The sequence below is a fragment of the Podarcis raffonei genome, chromosome Z (assembly GCF_027172205.1).
Source record: "Podarcis raffonei isolate rPodRaf1 chromosome Z, rPodRaf1.pri, whole genome shotgun sequence".
NCBI lineage: Eukaryota > Metazoa > Chordata > Lepidosauria > Squamata > Lacertidae > Podarcis > Podarcis raffonei.
This window is the reverse complement of record NC_070621.1, coordinates 48332614-48349042: the sequence shown is the minus strand read 5'-3', so window position 1 is coordinate 48349042 and position 16429 is coordinate 48332614. Positions and strand designations below refer to the sequence as shown.

Here is a 16429-nt window from a genome sequence, read left to right as displayed (position 1 = left end):
AGTAAAGTATGGACTAACCAGTGAAACACATTGGCAATATATCCAATTGAAACATATGTTGGAAAAGCAGTTTGGCCCTGATGCTATAGCTGCATTGGAAACACGCATGCTGTTACAGGATTTAATCTCTGCAACGAAAACAAAAAAATCCTATATAAAACTTTACTTAACAGGAAGAAATACGATTTAGAATATGGAAGACAAAAATGGTGTAAAGAGCTAGGAGTACAGATAACAAATGATATGTGGGAGACAAGTATAAAATCAATAGAAAAAGCCTCTATGGATTTAAGACTTAGACTTATTCAACAGAAAATAGTATTTAGAGTACACTGGACTCCAGCAAGATTAAATCAGAAGAAAATAACAAGTGCAGATAATTGCTGGAGATGGGGGAGTAAAAATGTGAACTTAATACATATGTTGATTAACTGCCCGATGATCAGACCATTCTGGAGTGAGGTGAGGATATTTATAGCAAAAGTAATAAAAAGAAATTGTTATTTAGGAGAACCGAATTTAATTCTAAATTATATTCCGGAAACTTGGAAGATCTCAAGGGGCCAAAAAAAAAGTGGTTGTATTGCATTAAATTAGAAGTAAAAAAACTTGTTTTGATGAATTGGAAGAGTCGCAAAAAGATTTCACTGAGCATACGGATTGATAATATGGACAGATTAGCTACATACAAAAGAATTGCTTGTCGACGCAAAATAAGAATGGATAAATATGAAGAAATTTGGAACAAATATCTAAGTGACAAGGCTGATAACGGTGGGAAATAGAGGGGGGAGAGAGTGGTGATAAAAAAGGAGTAGGCATAGGGATATTGCTGTATCTAAATTTGTGTTGTCAATTTGTGTTATTATTGTTATTAATTGTTTTTGTTGTATGTGTCTTTTTAGTTTTGTGTTTGTACTGATTGGAAAAAGAGAATTAAAAAAAACCACACCACTTTACTATCAATGAGATTCTCACTAAAGTAACAATTTTGAGCAAATATTCATGCTGGTTTTAAGTGGCTTGTAGATCTCTGTATCTGAATGGTGATAGCTGCCAGACATAACCATATATTTTCTCTAATCTCTTTAGTCGAAATCTTTTATCAACATTGCCAAAATACTTGTTTGATCTGCCGCTTAAAGTTTTGGTTGTCAGCAATAATAAACTTGTGTCCATTCCCGAAGAAATTGGAAAATTGAGAGATATAATGGAATTGGTGAGTGTCATGGTATAGTTTCTCTCTTTGTTGAATCTTTATAATTAATTCTTTGTTTGGGCCAATTCTCAATTAGTAGTAAGCCCTACCACAGTGAGTGGCAAATTTAAATTAATCCATTCATACTTAAATATCCCAGAGCAATCCTTTTGTTTCAATAGAAGTGCAATGAGTTTTCCTTCAACTTTATTTTAAACAAATGGTGCTATATGTAGCTTGAAACAAAAATATGAATTATATCTTTTGTGACTGAAATGCTATCTGGATCCTGCAATTTACTATATTGGCCCGAATATAGGCCACACCCGAATATAAACTGCACCTACCTTTAAAATTCAAAGGGGGAAAAAAAGACAATACCCGAATATAATAATAATAATAATAATAATAATAATAATAATAATAATAATAATAATATTTTTTTATTTATACCCCGCCCTCCCCAGCCAAGGCCAGGCTCAGAGCGGCTTACAAGCAATAATAAAAACAAGTTGAATGATTACAACTTAAAAACAAAATTAAAACACAACATTAAAATATTACAACATTAAAATAAAATATAGCCTCAACGCAGGAGGAGAAGGAAAGAAAAAAGAAAGAGAGGGAGGGAATCACATTGGCTCCAAGCCAAAGGCCAGGCGGAACAACTCTGTCTTACAGGCCTTGCGGAAAGAAATCAGATCCCGCAGGGCCCTGGTCTCATGAGGCAGAGCGTTCCACCAGGCCGGAGCCAGTGTTAAAAAGGCCCTGGCTCTGGTTGAAGCCAATCTAACTTCCTTAGGGCCCAGGACCACTAGGGTGTTGCTATTTATGGACCTTGAGGCTCTCCGTGGGGCACGGGAGAGGCAGTCCTGTAGGTACGAGGGTCCTAGGCCGTGAAGGGCTTTAAAGGTCAAAACCAGCACCTTAAATCTGACCCTGTACTCCACCGGGAGCCAGTGCAACTGGTAAAGCACTGGGTGAATATGCTCCCATGGCAGAGACCCCGTGAGGAGCCTCGCTGCAGCATTTTGCACCCCGGAAACTGGAGTTTCTGGGACAGCTTCAAGGGCAGCCCCGTGTAGAGCGAATTACAGTAGTCAAGCCTGGAGATGACCATCGCATGGATCACTGTGGCCAGCTCGGGGCGGGAAATATAAGCCACTCCCTTAAAATTTCACAGGCACTCACACCTGTTCCGTTTTACCACATGTCTGTTTCAGCAGCGATATCGTAAAAGCCAATTTTTGTAAGGTCACAAATTTAAGCTGCAGTTTAACTTTTCGTGGTCAGAATTTGGAAAAAAAAGTGAGGCTTATATTCAGGCCAATATGGTACTTCTAGGATGGAATAAATAGTGAAAATCTAACGGATTAATTTTTATGCATCTGCTTAAGTCCTCATTTTAAAGATGCATTAGTAGATTTCATTCCATAAAAAGACTTACCTTATTTAAGGAATAGAACTTTTTCATTTGATATCCCACTTATTTGATATTTCTCAAAAGATGGAAATCATCTGAACTCTGAAGCTCTTGCTACTTGTCAATAATCTACAATCTCCTTGTCATCAAGATTCAAAAGGAATATTGTAAATAAAGATTTTCCCCCAGCCCCATATATATGACTGTTCCTAGTCATCTTATCTTCACTCTTTCCCACATTACAAGTGTAATGCCATGTAAGCAGAATTACATGGTATAGTTCTAACAGTTTTTATAATTTTAGCAATTTATCTGTGTTTATAATTGTAAATTATATTACTCTAACCTACCCTGGTAGGGGACACGTGTGGCACTGTGGTTTAAACCACTGAGCCTAGGGCTTGCGGATTGGAAGGTTGGTGGTTCAAATCCCCACAATGGGTTGAGCTCCTATTGCTCCCGTTGAGGTCCCAGCTCCTGCCAACCTAGCAGTTCGAAAGCATGCCCAAAAGTGCAAGTAAGATTAATAGGTACCGCTCCGGGGGGAAGGTAAACGGCGTTTCCGTGTGTTGCTCTGGTGCCAGTGTTCCGTTGCGCCAGAAGCGGCTTAGTCATGCTGGCCACATGACCCAGAAAAACTGTCTGTGGAGTGGACAAACGCCGGCTCCCTCGGCCTGTAAAGCGGGATGAGTGCCGCAACCCCAGAGTAGTTCGCGACTGGACGTAAGTGTCAGGGGTCCCTTTACCTTTAGCCCTTGAGATATTGCAGTCCTGAGTTGCTTAAGGGTTTTAGGTAAAAATCAGCACTTTGAACTGGGCCCAGAACATAATTACCGTATTTTTGCTCTATAAGACTCACTTTTTCCCTCCTAAAAAGTAAGGGGAAATGTGTGTGCGTCTTATGCAGCAAATGCAGGCTGCGCAGCTATCCCAGAAGCCAGAACAGCAAGAGGGATCTGAGATTCAGATTTTTTTTTTCTTGTTTTCCTCCTCCAAAAACTAGGTGCGTCTTGTGGTCTGGTGCGTCTTATAGAGCGAAAAATATGGTAGCAACCAGTGCAGTCAAGCCAGGATTGGTGCATTAGGCTCTAATCATCTTGCCCCAGCGGGCAACCTGGCTGCCAAAATCTGTGCCAGCTGAAGTTTCCAAACTGTCTTTAGGGGCAGCCCTACATTATTTGCAGTAATATAACCTAGAGGTTACCAAAGCATAGACAACAGAAGTTGGGCTATCCCTGTACATATAGGGGCACAGCTGGGCCACCAGCCAAAGCTGATGAAGGGAATCCATGCCACCAAGGACATCAGAACCCCAAGAGACAGCAAAGGATCCAGAAGTACCCCCGATCGACCCCATCCAGAGCAGGCAACCTCCCAATCTAGTAAAACACCTGCTAACAGTGCCTCAGTCTTATAAGATTGAGCTTGAGTGTGTTGACTCTCATCCAGTCCATTACCAAGGCAAGACAATGGTCCAGCACAGACAGTGCCACATCTGCAAGAGTTTCTTTCAGATTTTTGTAGCTGCAGTTAGTCAGGGACAAACGTCGGCTCCCTCGGCCAGTAAAGCGAGCTGAGCACTGCAACCCCAGAGTCATTCGTGACTGGACTTAATTGTCAGGGGTGCTTTACCTTTTTTTTAAACCTACCCTGGTACTTTATGCTGAAGGGTGGCTAAAAATTTAAATTTTAAAAAATCTATTTGAGTATTTAAGATTAAAAAATATGCCTTGCATAAAAGCAAAATTCCTCTGTTCTTAGGATATCTCCTTTTTTCCTTTCTATTGCAAAATTCAAGAATGCTGTAACCAAATTCCAAGCACATGCATTCCTTAAAACATACTCATTTGCTTTAGCCACCTTCTTCAATGTATGCTTTTGAAATTTCAGTCACTATTTGACATTCTGACTCATTGTTTCTTAATGTAGGATATTAGCTGTAATGAGATCCAAGTCCTTCCCCAGCAAATTGGAAAGCTGCAGTCATTACGAGAATTAAATTTAAGAAGAAATAATATTCATATACTACCTGATGGTAAGCTTGTATTTCCTTCCAGCCTCTTTGTTAATTCATTTAAACAATATCAATATTTTTGATGTATGAGCTTCTGATTTTTTCCCCTTTCCCACCAATAGAATTAGGAGACCTTCCCTTGGTCAAGCTGGACTTCTCATGTAATAAAATCACAGAAATACCTGTGTGTTTCAGGAAGCTACATCGCTTGCAAGTCATAATTTTGGACAATAATCCAATGCAGATACCACCAGCACAGGTTCAATTAAAACATTCTTTTCTCATTTTTAAAGTAGAAACAATTCTTTATGTGAGATACTTATTCATCTAGCTGCCCATGGAGTAAGGTGCTTCTTGACCAAAATCCATTTGTGGAAGCACTTTTTCTTCTTGATCACTTTTCAATGTTGGTTTTAATATGCCTGGGGGAAAGTGGCCAGAAGTGGGGCATGCCTTTGTAATAATCAACTGGTCATATTCTGAGATGAGTTTCACTCTTCTCAAATAAGATGCAGGGAAAATAATATTAAAAACCAGTCCACTGTTGAGGAAAGGTGAGCAGCAATACCTGCTGCTGAACTTGATGGATGTGTTTAGTCCTGTTTAATCTACCCAGTTATCTGTACTACAAGGGTACAGATGGGAATGTGCTGTGCTGTGTTACGCATACTGTATTGGGGGAGGATTGGAGGTAATCAATAAAAATGGTGCTAAGGTTTCTGTAAATCCTCCCATCTGACTAAATGAATGCTTTCCCCATCTGCTTCTTAACAGATATGTTTAAAGGGCAAAGTACACATATTTAAATTCCTCAGCATTCAGGCATGCCTCAGAATAGATAAAAAGCCGGATTCTTTGGATCTTCCATCCTTGGGTAAAAGAATACCTTCCCAGCCGCTCACGGACAGGTAAACTTGCATTCCCCTTTTCAGAATGTGTAAAATGAGCATTTATCAAACTTGAAGGAGAAATGCTCTGAGTTTGCTTTATTGCAATAATTTCAGTACTTCTGAAGTAAAAGTTGTTGTAGCCTTTAGGATGCTATCTTTCCCATTACTATTTTTGTGCAGATTCTTTCCCATCTCAGTAGGGTGTGTTCTCACAGTGAGTTTGTTCTCTGAATAATCTAAGCATTATAGCAATTAACTGTTGAATTAAATTGTTTCCACTTGTGCAGAATCTTCCATAAAGAATGCCATATATTTAAAGGTATTTTCAGCTCATCCCTCATGATTAAAAACAAAAGTTCCAATATTCTCCTCAAAGCTGTACCAAAGGAGGGGCAGGGAGCAAGGAATTACTCATGAAAAGTGTTGCATTTCCTGTGGCTACACAGGTCTATATGTAATGTGAAAGTTGCTTTCTTCTACTTGTACTAGAAATTGATCAGTTTTACTGAAAGGGAAGTCTGCCACCTACTGTCAAACAATTACATTATTTTCCTGGAATGGAAAATCCTTCTCAGTTAATGTCAGAAGTACAACATAGTTTTTCAAGTCTAAACTCACATAACTTTCAGAACATATTTCCGTAAGTTCACTTATCGTTGGCTATAAATTAATAATGTTTATTATTTTGCTTCTGTTCATTTTTTTCTCCTGTATTTGCGGGTTCCGAATGATCCGGTCTTGTTTCCAGAGCACTACCGACACATTACAGGATATTTGACACATTACAGGATATTTTTCTTTTTGTTATTTTATGAACTTTATTAAGAACACTGCTTGTGTTCAGTGTCCTTTTTTTCCTACCAGTGAGTCAGTGCATTGATTAAATATTGGCACAAATGTGAAACATTTCTCCTACAAAGTATCGTAGATTCCGGCGTATTAGGCGACTGGACATATAAGACGACTCCCCAAATTGGTAGCTGCCAATTTGGGGGTTGTCGTCTTATATGCCCAGTCGCCTAATACGTCGGTTGACTTATACGCCCAGTCTTATATACGGCAGCTTCACTGGGCAGCGGCAGTGGTCGGCGGGCTCCGCGCCAGGAGGAAGCTTCCTGGTGAAGCTGCCCCAGCGAAGCGAAGCTGGCTTTGCTGGGCGGCTTCCTCCCAGTGCGGAGCGGAGCCCGCCTCCCACTGCTACTGCCCAGCTAAGCTGCCGCAGCTGCCGCCACCACACCAGTAGGTGGTGGGCTCCACGCTGGGAGAAGCCGCCCAGCAAAGCTGGCTTAGCATCACTGGGCAGCTTTGCCGTGCAGCTTCCTCCCAGTGCGGAGCCCACTGCTGCTGCCCAGTGAACCCATAGCTGGCGTATAAGATGGCCCCTGACTTTTTAGAGGTTAAAAAGTTGTCTTGTACGCTGTAATAAGCATATTTGCATAATTACCATTGGCACCTAAAATTGCCTCTAGACAACTAGAACTTTCTCCAGACTTGCATCTGGTTTACTGGGGCAGCATTAGCATTATTAAATAGAGGTCCTAGTGAGCATTGCATGTGTTAGCCCAGTCTTTCCTAACCTGATGCCCTCCAGATATTTTGGACGACAACTCCCATCAGGCCGAGTCAGCATGGGAGTATCAAAACATCGGGGGCACACTGAGTTGGTAGAAGCTGTTCTTGCCAGCAGGGGAAAAGCCTGTAGGCCTGTCTTTCAGAGGCAGTTCACACCTCACAAGCAGAGACCTGATCCTTTCTTACCAGTTGTGAATGTTCTGTAAATATTCAATAACTAAAAAATGTATACATAACCATTCTCCATAGACAGGATGAGCTGTTAAAGGATGAGCAGTTTTCCTCTGTTGTGTTGCATTCCATTCAACATATATTCTGGTTTCTTTTTCTTTTGTTTTTGTATGTTGACTTTGTAAAATTAAGCTTGGAATTGTTACAGGAGCCGTTTGCCCCAGGTTTTTCCCTAACTGTGCATATGTGTACTAGTTCAGATCGCAGTACAAAAAATAACCTTTATGTGATTGCAGAAACACATTAGGGTACCTTTTCCTGCTAAGCTCAATCCCTTGTCCATCTTTCTATAATAAATAAAATTTTCAATAATCCTAGGAAGATGACTTCTGCACATGTTTACTAACCTCTCTTCCTAACATGAACTATTTATATAGTACCGTCTATGTATATGGAGGTTTATGAAGAAGAGATATAGAAGATTCTTCTTCCAAAGGGATTCCAATATGAAATAAACACAAGGAAACAGCAGAGAAAGGGGTGGGAATGTAGGGAATAAGTGATGTATGTTTTTGGTTACAGTAAAATAAGGAGTAGGTGGGGCAATGAGTATTTTCTGGGGTCAGTGTTGTGATTTGGTATGGAAAACTCTGGGATAAAAGCACAGGACTTGTAACCACAAATAACAGGGAGAAGTGGCCATCCACCCTGCCTGACACAGCTCTAGTGTTGACATTTTGCAGGATTATCAGACAATATAGTCAGTCCCTTTTGACTTTTTATGATCTGTGATTGTCCAATTGCATCTCAGTGGGACACACCTTTTTAATACCAAGAAGCTCTGTAAATAATCCACCTTCAAAAGAGCATCTTGCTCTACAAGAAGTGGCTGTTCATCACTCAGAGAACCAGAACCTGCGTCTTAGTATTTGTCACAATTAAGGTACTTGTTCTTTTATTACAGTATGGAAGATTTTTATCCAAATAAAAACCACGGCCCAGACTCTGGCATTGGCAGCGATAATGGGGATAAAAGGTTATCTACAACAGAAGTAAGCCTGTCCTTTCTAAACTACTCAAAGGAAAGAGGTAGCAGGGGCAGTGGGTTTCTCTAACATCTCTTCTGACTGCTTTCCATTGTCTCAGAATTCTTAGTTTGGCTAAATCTCCATCCATTTGATTTCAATAAACTCCAGTTTAAAAATGACTGTAAAGTACAATAAGATAGCTTGCCTGCTTTGTTATATACTTTATCCTTAACAGCAGTGTTTTGAAGCATTACCCATGCCAGCACTGCACCCCATAGTCACCTTTGACTGGACTTAACCGTCCAGGCGACGTTTATCTTACCATCCAGTAAACAATCCCTCAACATTAAATCCGTACCAGCTTAAATCTTACCAGCTTCATGGTGGTAAAATGAAATAACCCTGAAGGATTCCCCTATTTTTTTTGTGTGTCTTGAGCAAACAGAACTTGAACTTGTGTACTTTTGACATTCATTGAGCTGGGATAGCTCTGTTGGTAGAGCACGAGATTCTTAATCTCAGAGTCATGGTCAAAAGATGCTTTGCAGGGGTTTGGACTACATGACCCTCATGGTCCTTTCCAATTCTACAATTTTATGATTCTAGGTCATTTTAAGTAGCTCGTTTAAAACTTGACATCTGTTGGATACCTTATTAAATGGAAAATATGTCTTCTCCTGTCTCAGTGAGTAGGAAATGCTCTACATACAGGCCTGCCCTCCAGCAGTGTGCCACAGTGGCCTCTGCTGCTGGTGGTGGGAAGCTGATTTTCTGATGCAAAGTTTATCAGAACAACAAGTGGAATATGCAGGTTATGCTCTTAACTGCTCTTTTCAGCCATCCGATGATGACACAATCAGCCTTCACTCTCAGGTATCGGAATCGACAAGGGAGCAGACACTCAGAAACGACAATCAGTTACTAGGAAATAAACCTGAACTGCATAAAGGTGAGTTCCAATTTCTGGTTCTCAGGAATGTCTTCTTTGTACTCACAGTTCTTCTGCTTTGGTCGTAACACTGCATTACTGATTACAGGCCTCAAAGAACATTGGGCACATGTACTTCCCCTTCTCTTCCTCTACCTCAGCCGTGAGGAGACAATTGATAGCATACCGATTTACACTAACTGGAAAGCCTTGTCAGTTTAAATTATGGTGGTTTGAAAGAAGCCTGGATAATCAGCTATGGTTTAACCCTGGCTTGTTTCAATAAATTGTTGTTTAAGCTGAGGGTGGGGAACTTATCCTCCATCTGATAGCCACTTTTCCTTATGAGTAATCTTCAGGTGGCAGCGGTGGCACTTGCCAGTGCTGGGAATGGCCAGAGGCAAAATGGGTCAAGCAATAGATATGCACTGTAGGGTACTTTCTAGCCACATTTAAAAGCTAGAGGTTTCTGCATGCCTCCATCTTCCATCCAGGAAAGCAAGGGGCATTCTCATAGAAAAGGACCCATTGAAGCCAGAAAGAAAGCATTTGAGGATGTTGTAGAGCAGTGTTGAAGGCCAGATAAAAAGCCCTGGGAGGGCCACATTTGACCACCCTCTGGCCTGAAGTTCCCCAACCGTGTTTTACACTAACAGTTTCCCTTGGGAAACTGTTTAAAAATAAGCAAGTGCTTTCAATCTCCTTGCAGTGGCTCTCTTTGACCTTGCAAGGGTTTGGCCTTGAGGATTAGTCCTTTGTTATGAGAACCACAAGTTTGGCAGCCATAGGAGGACACGTGAAAGAATGGAATGTGTCCTTCCTGAAGCCTTATGCATTTTTGATGAAATAAATAAGATCACCCCACTCCCACAAAAAAGAGAAATAATTCTCACCTATGTTGGTATTGTCTTTTTTTTAAGGAGAGAATAGAAAATCAAAACCTTTGTTAAGTTGCCTTCTTATTGCTGCACATCTACCAGTCGCCCGGAGAGGGAAAACATTGTCTGAAATTAACACCTCATTATGGTGAATTAATATATGGAAAATTGCATTACATGAAAACCGGTATACTTGTTTTTTTAAAAAAAGAAAAGATAACCACTTTTGTCTTAGTTTGGTGTGATTTTATTGAATATATAAAAAAAGAAAATTTACATCTCTCTTTTCCACAAGTCCCTCAAGAAATCTGGGATAAGTAACATCTAATTGGCTGACAAATTTTCTTCATGGAATATAGGGCCTTTTATTTTTTGTATTCCTTGTGCCTCTGATAGTTTCAGTTACAGATTTATGTTTCTGTATTTTGTAAGTCATCTGCACCACACTTCCTCTCTTCCTTATAATGGTACTTTCCACTTACTTGTCTCTGTTTTATAATAAATATATAGATAACCACCTTTATCATAGTTTCCTGTGAATGTAATATGCCATGCCAGCCTTGGTTTGGTTTGGTTTAGTTTTTATATGTTCGTCTCAGGGAGTTCTGTTTTGTTATTTGAGCTATACATCTATCTGTATAAAATAAATCTCCCTTTCCCCCCCTTGCTTTGTCATCATCCCTGATGACCAGACCCAGAAGTGTGTGATTACCTTGACCCCAGCTCAGAGGATGTGGCTTCCTGTGATCAAGGAGATGTGCAAACTGGGCCATCGATCTCGTATATTAAGGTAGCATCTTAAAGAATAACTTGGATATTAGCAACCCGCTTTACATATTGTGAAGTTCAGTAATGTGACCCCTGCACACTTTCTTTTCTCTCCTTTTCCTCCCACCCCTGTGTGCATGTTAGGAACGAGCAAAGCAGACTGAAAAGTCTCAGAAAACAGAAGAAAATGAAAACTGGGGAGATGAGAAGAGGTATTTTCCCTAGCAGTACTAACTGGGCATTCTAACTAGTATTGATGATTATGAAGATTTATTGCCTGCCCTTCATCTGAAGGTCCCAGAGCAGATTACAACAATAAAAACTCAACGTCAGTATTAAAACACAATACCGCACAATATTAAAACCAGATTAAAACAACTTAAAATTATGCAAATCAAGTGGGTACTAAAAAATATCTAGAATGGGAAATATGAGTAGCTGTTGGAGGAGGGAATCTTAGTTTTTTTCTGTTGTTTCTCTGGCATTCTGATTTAAAACAGAAATGTTTGTGGTGTTTTTTAGGGTTCAGAAGGGTCAGGTATTGGCAGAGGAAGATGATGAACTGAAGGAAGTGACTGACCTAAGGAAAATAGCTGCCCAGCTGCTGCAACAAGAACAGAAGAACAGGTATTTAGCCTTTGGATCACAACAGTAGGCGAACTCTATATGCAAGTCCCCTGGCTGCATTTTGTGTTAAAGGCTTGTGGAGTTTTAAAATTTGGCAAATGACACAGAAGCTTAACCAAGAAATCAATCAAACTCTGGTCCTGCTTCCTAGACACATCTGGTTGCCCACTGAGAACAGGGTGGACTCAAAAGGCATTTGGCCTAATCCAGCAACCAGACTCTTCTAATATTCAGATATTTGAGATTTAGTGTTGATAAACATGAACAAACTTTATTGCTTCTCTGCAGCTAACATTTGAGTGCAATTTGTCCACTTTAAAACTGGTAAGTGCAAAACTGTGAATGATTGAAATGAACTGAGTTTAGCAATCTGACTGAGCGTAAACTAAGATTACTCAAAATTCTCTGATTCTTGCCTTGTCAAAAAGAAAAAAGGGGGAAAAAAGAGTAACACAAAGCTCAACCATTAAGCATTTTGTCTTTTAAACCCTGTTAAAGCTCTACCTCCTTACTACTTTCTGCTCACTATACTAATGACGTCCCTGTCCTCTCCTGTCAACCTTTACTCCTTCCTTCTTCCATCTTTGGGTTTTGATGTACATGAAATACGAATTCAGACGGAGACCATTAAGCTATAGAACTTCATTCAGTGAAAAGCTCTTCCAGAGGACAAGGGTCGCAGGACGCGCATCAAGGTATTTTGTTTTTATGGCACATGAATTTCAGCTGACAACACAAGGGACAAACAGACAATTCCTGCATTGCAGGGACTTGGACTAGATGACCCCTTCGGTCCCTTCCAATTCTATGATTCTATGAAAACATTTTTTGGTGTGCTGCTAAAGATGCGAAGGCTTAAAGTAGTAAGAATCCTTACCCCAAACTGGGGAGCTATAGCATAGGGCAGGATACAGATCAGAGCTGGAGTGGGCTCTAAAAGTACCAGCTCCATCAATAGAATTGCTTGATTATCGTTATTTGCTTGTGTTTTTTTTAAAAAAATAATTGTGCTGCCCTTTATCAGAATCAGTTTCAGAGCAGTTCGTATGCAACAGTTTAAAAATAGAGGCAAGAATTGTATTATTCCATTATGACTCACATAAAAACAAAATTGAAAACATATTGGAATTTTAATAATACAAATACTTTTTGAGGATGAAAGTGATGAAACTTTACACAGGGGAGCGATTTTTAAAGGTGTTGTTCTTTTCTTCACGGGGCAACTTATATTTTTGGTTATGGGTAGTGTGCCTGCAAGTCTTCCCAATGGTTAGAAGTCTGACTGTGGAAATGCTTCTGCCTGTGTCCAATATTCAGGCATGCTCTGTACATCTGACTCAGAAATAGATGGGGGTGCTCTGGGTCTCACTAGATCAAGAGCGTGGCTATTGTACCTATCTTCAAATAACTTCTCTGTGATGAAATACCACATATCTTTTCTCAGCTTTTTTCTGTCATGTTTCCTTTTCTGAATCTTTCTTCCCCATTGTCAGTGTTGCATCTAGTCAAATATTGTCTATTCTGTACTATCTTCCTCACTAAGTCACCAGTCAGACTGAATGTTTCTCAGTGATTCTCATAGTCACCTTCTTTGATCATGTAACCCAAAAACAACAGGCTTCAAATTAGTTAAGAACAATAAAAATGGTGTTAAAGTAACATATTTTTCCTCTGACTATTAGCATGTAGAGATATCTGGACTCTAAACTTTTGCTCAAATTCTCAGAGCTGGACAGTAAATATTCAAATGCATTTTAAACTACACAATTTCAGCATGAAATTTTTGTGGTTTCAAGTGCACATTTGTGTGTTTGATTTTAGACTCCTGAATCACTCCACTTCAGCAAGTACAAGAAACAGACCAAAACAGACCATGGAATCAGAAAAAAGGTATCAATTGTGCTTTTCTTAGTAGTAAAATACTTTGGGTGAACCCTGTGGTGGTGATGATGGTGGGGATGGTTGAATAAAGGCTGCTTGAGAAGTGCCTAATTCTTTCTCAAAAGTTCCACATTACCTTCAGATAGCAGAAATTGATTCTAGAATATATCACTGTGCAAGGGTGCTCTTCATAACTGTTGGTTTCGAGGTGTTTCAGAATTAAACAGCCTACAAAGCTTTACATAGATTTCAAGAGTGTTTTAAGGGCAGAGATAAAGGCACAAGTGTGCTTAAAAAAATGGATCTTTGAAATGCACGCAGACAGCTTTCCCTAGATACCATGTTGATTTATTGCACAGCACTGTTTGCTGTAGTCAGCGTTAACAGTTGTAAATTCCTGATCTCTTAATGTATTTAAACAACTGTCCAGAAAGCCTTTTTTTAAACTTCTGAGTACTTGAGAAAACAATTTGTTCTGGTGTTAAGTTTTCAAAGATATGTAGCACAGCTGATTAATCATTAAAATTAACACTTCAGTATTGTGACAAGAATGCACTTCCACAAGATAGACGTCCAAAAGACAAGTCATGATATGAAACAACCCTCTTTAAATTCTTTCTTCCAGAGTATGTTACCTGAATTCCTTAATGGAGACTCTCATTGAGTATAGTTATTATAAGATTTCTCAGCTGTGAACACTAAGAACATGGTGATTTTCTAGATTCGTTTATTCCTTAGTAAACAAGCTTTCTGAGTGTGATTACCCACATCTACATAGCCCATAAGAATGATTTCCCTCCCTCCCTTTTTAAAAATATATGTCTAGGTCATTTTGATACAAGACTCTTTTTTTGCTGATATGTATATAATTGTAAGTTGCTTGACTTGGCTCAGTGTAAAAGATGAAAAAATCCATTCTAACAAACTATGTGTGTGTTTTCATCTAGTCTTTCAGCAGATGAAGCAAATTCTCCATCATCCCCATACAGTTGGCAGGTAATGCAGAGATACATAAGGATCCAAAATACTGTCTGCACAGCTGTGATAGTTTTGCTCCTACTTTCTTGACTGGCTTGATTTCATGGCCATGGCCATGTATGGTGGTAAACTAGCCAAATGTACTATACAGACTCTGGAGGGTAGTTGACAGTTCTAGCCATTGGCACAAATGTAACAAAAATAGAATACAAAAAGATTGTTTTCTCCCAGAAGTGCTGATCTTTAAATTACTGCACTTTTAACCTGCTTTCTCCAGGTGCAAACCTTTTGATAAACTGCCTTGACAAATGTATCAGGCCATTTCCCCCTATTAATGAAGAACTTTCTCTTCCATGGTGTAGTGAAACAGACGCATGAGGAATTTCTGCTATTATTATTATTACCATCACCAACCATTATCAACCCACACTTTACCTTAAGGTCCCAGGGCAGGAGGTAATAATAATAATAATAATAATAATAATAATAATAATAATAATTTATTTGTACCCTGTCCATGTGACTGGGTTGCCCCAGCCACTCTGGGTGTCTTCCAGCATATACACTAGTAGCCAAAATTGTGTCAAAACAAGATGACACCTGATTGGGACTCTAAACACTCCTTGTTCTGGTTATTTGGCTATAAATTTTAATAGAATACAGGGTAAAGAAGTGCGACTTCAGTATTCCTCGGAAACTGTATAATGAATGTGTCAGACACACCTCTGCTGGGAAGGAGTTCTGCAGTTTAGGGGACATCACAGATAATGCCCTTTCCTGGGCCTACCCAAGCCTCTGAGGGCATAGGAACTATCAAGAGGGCCCCTTTTGCTGATCTTGGCACCCAGGAGAGTGTGGGGAAGGAAGCAGTCTTTCAGAGACTTGAGGCATGAGTCATACACATGAATGGCTTGCTTATTCCAGAAACATGGAAGTTCATAACTACATGCGGCAACCTGGTTGGCATTATTTAGCCATGAGGAGATAGAAAGCTTTCACACATGTGTTCAGCTAAACACAATTCAGCACAATCCCCATAGCATAATGTGGTTAATCTTATGACCATTTATCACTTCTCAGCCTTCTGGCTAAGATCAAGTGTAGCGGTTTATTGAAACAAGCCAGCTTCATGAACCAGAATTTGAAACTGGCTTGTTTGAGTATCCCACAGTTTAATCACAGTTTGTCCATATTCAGATATAATGCTAAACTCTGGTTAATTAAAAATGGAAGCAGAATGGCCACATCAAAAGAGTTGATAGGTAATGGAATATGTTAACCTCAGGGTCACTCAGGTTCATTCATGTAATACAAAATTTTAGTATAAAGCATAGTTTAGTGCTGTGCCTGAATGAGGTAGTTGTGTGCATCAGTCTTCGGGTATTTTTCACTACATTCTCTTGTATGTCCTGTACCCAACTGCAAGGCTACTTAAATGGAAACATAATGACAATAATTTAGACTAAATGGGAAAATTAGTGGCCACTGTAATATTTTAATAGTCATTTTCTTACTCTACCCTTCTACTTTCCTCTCAGTAACTTTTTACACATGGTACTGTTATCTTAAACAAAAAAGTTGGTACCAAATGTAATTCAGTTTCTTGACTGGAAGTAGGAACATCTTCATTGCTCTGATCAGCAAGTTTACAATGCCCTAAGTAAGAAGTAATGAGGGGTGAATCTAGCTGTGCAGCCAGTAAACTCTTCTCTGATCTTCAGAGCTCTTTGTTTAGGAGTGGGGATCCTCGAGATCAGGGACCATATGTGACCCTCCAAGCCTGTGACTTTTGCATGACTGACCTGTAGCCTATTATGCATCTGTTGCCCCAAACCCTACTGGCACTTAGCCACTTGAAGGTGGCCCATGAAAAAATGTGACCTTTGACTGTGAAAAAGGTTCCACATCCCTGGTTTGGGGAGCCCCTACTTATTTTTTCATTGGGGGTGGTTCCAGCAGACTACTCTGAGGACCAGGATATACCATATTTTTCTCTCTATAACACTCACATTTTTTCTCCTAAAAAGTAAGGGGAAATGTCTGTGTGTGTTATTGAGTGAATGTGTGGTCCCT

The 16429-nt window shown here is 39.7% G+C and overlaps 1 protein-coding gene across 4 annotated transcripts in view; it reads left to right on the top strand.

The window, feature by feature from the left end:
- LRCH2 (leucine rich repeats and calponin homology domain containing 2) overlaps positions 1 to 16429 on the top strand; it is a 60033-nt gene that overhangs the window by 34211 nt on the left and 9393 nt on the right. For 2 of the 4 annotated variants that reach the window (XM_053373377.1, XM_053373376.1), the window contains exons 3-14: positions 1093 to 1219; positions 4551 to 4656; positions 4758 to 4894; positions 5410 to 5543; positions 8233 to 8320; positions 9134 to 9245; positions 10795 to 10892; positions 11015 to 11082; positions 11393 to 11497; positions 12115 to 12192; positions 13319 to 13387; positions 14326 to 14374. In XM_053373377.1, the coding sequence (XP_053229352.1) occupies positions 1093 to 1219; positions 4551 to 4656; positions 4758 to 4894; positions 5410 to 5543; positions 8233 to 8320; positions 9134 to 9245; positions 10795 to 10892; positions 11015 to 11082; positions 11393 to 11497; positions 12115 to 12192; positions 13319 to 13387; positions 14326 to 14374 (1171 nt within the window). The remainder of the gene's footprint in view (positions 1 to 1092; positions 1220 to 4550; positions 4657 to 4757; positions 4895 to 5409; positions 5544 to 8232; positions 8321 to 9133; positions 9246 to 10794; positions 10893 to 11014; positions 11083 to 11392; positions 11498 to 12114; positions 12193 to 13318; positions 13388 to 14325; positions 14375 to 16429) is intronic. The other 2 variants (XM_053373379.1, XM_053373378.1) reach the window with 1 other exon arrangement.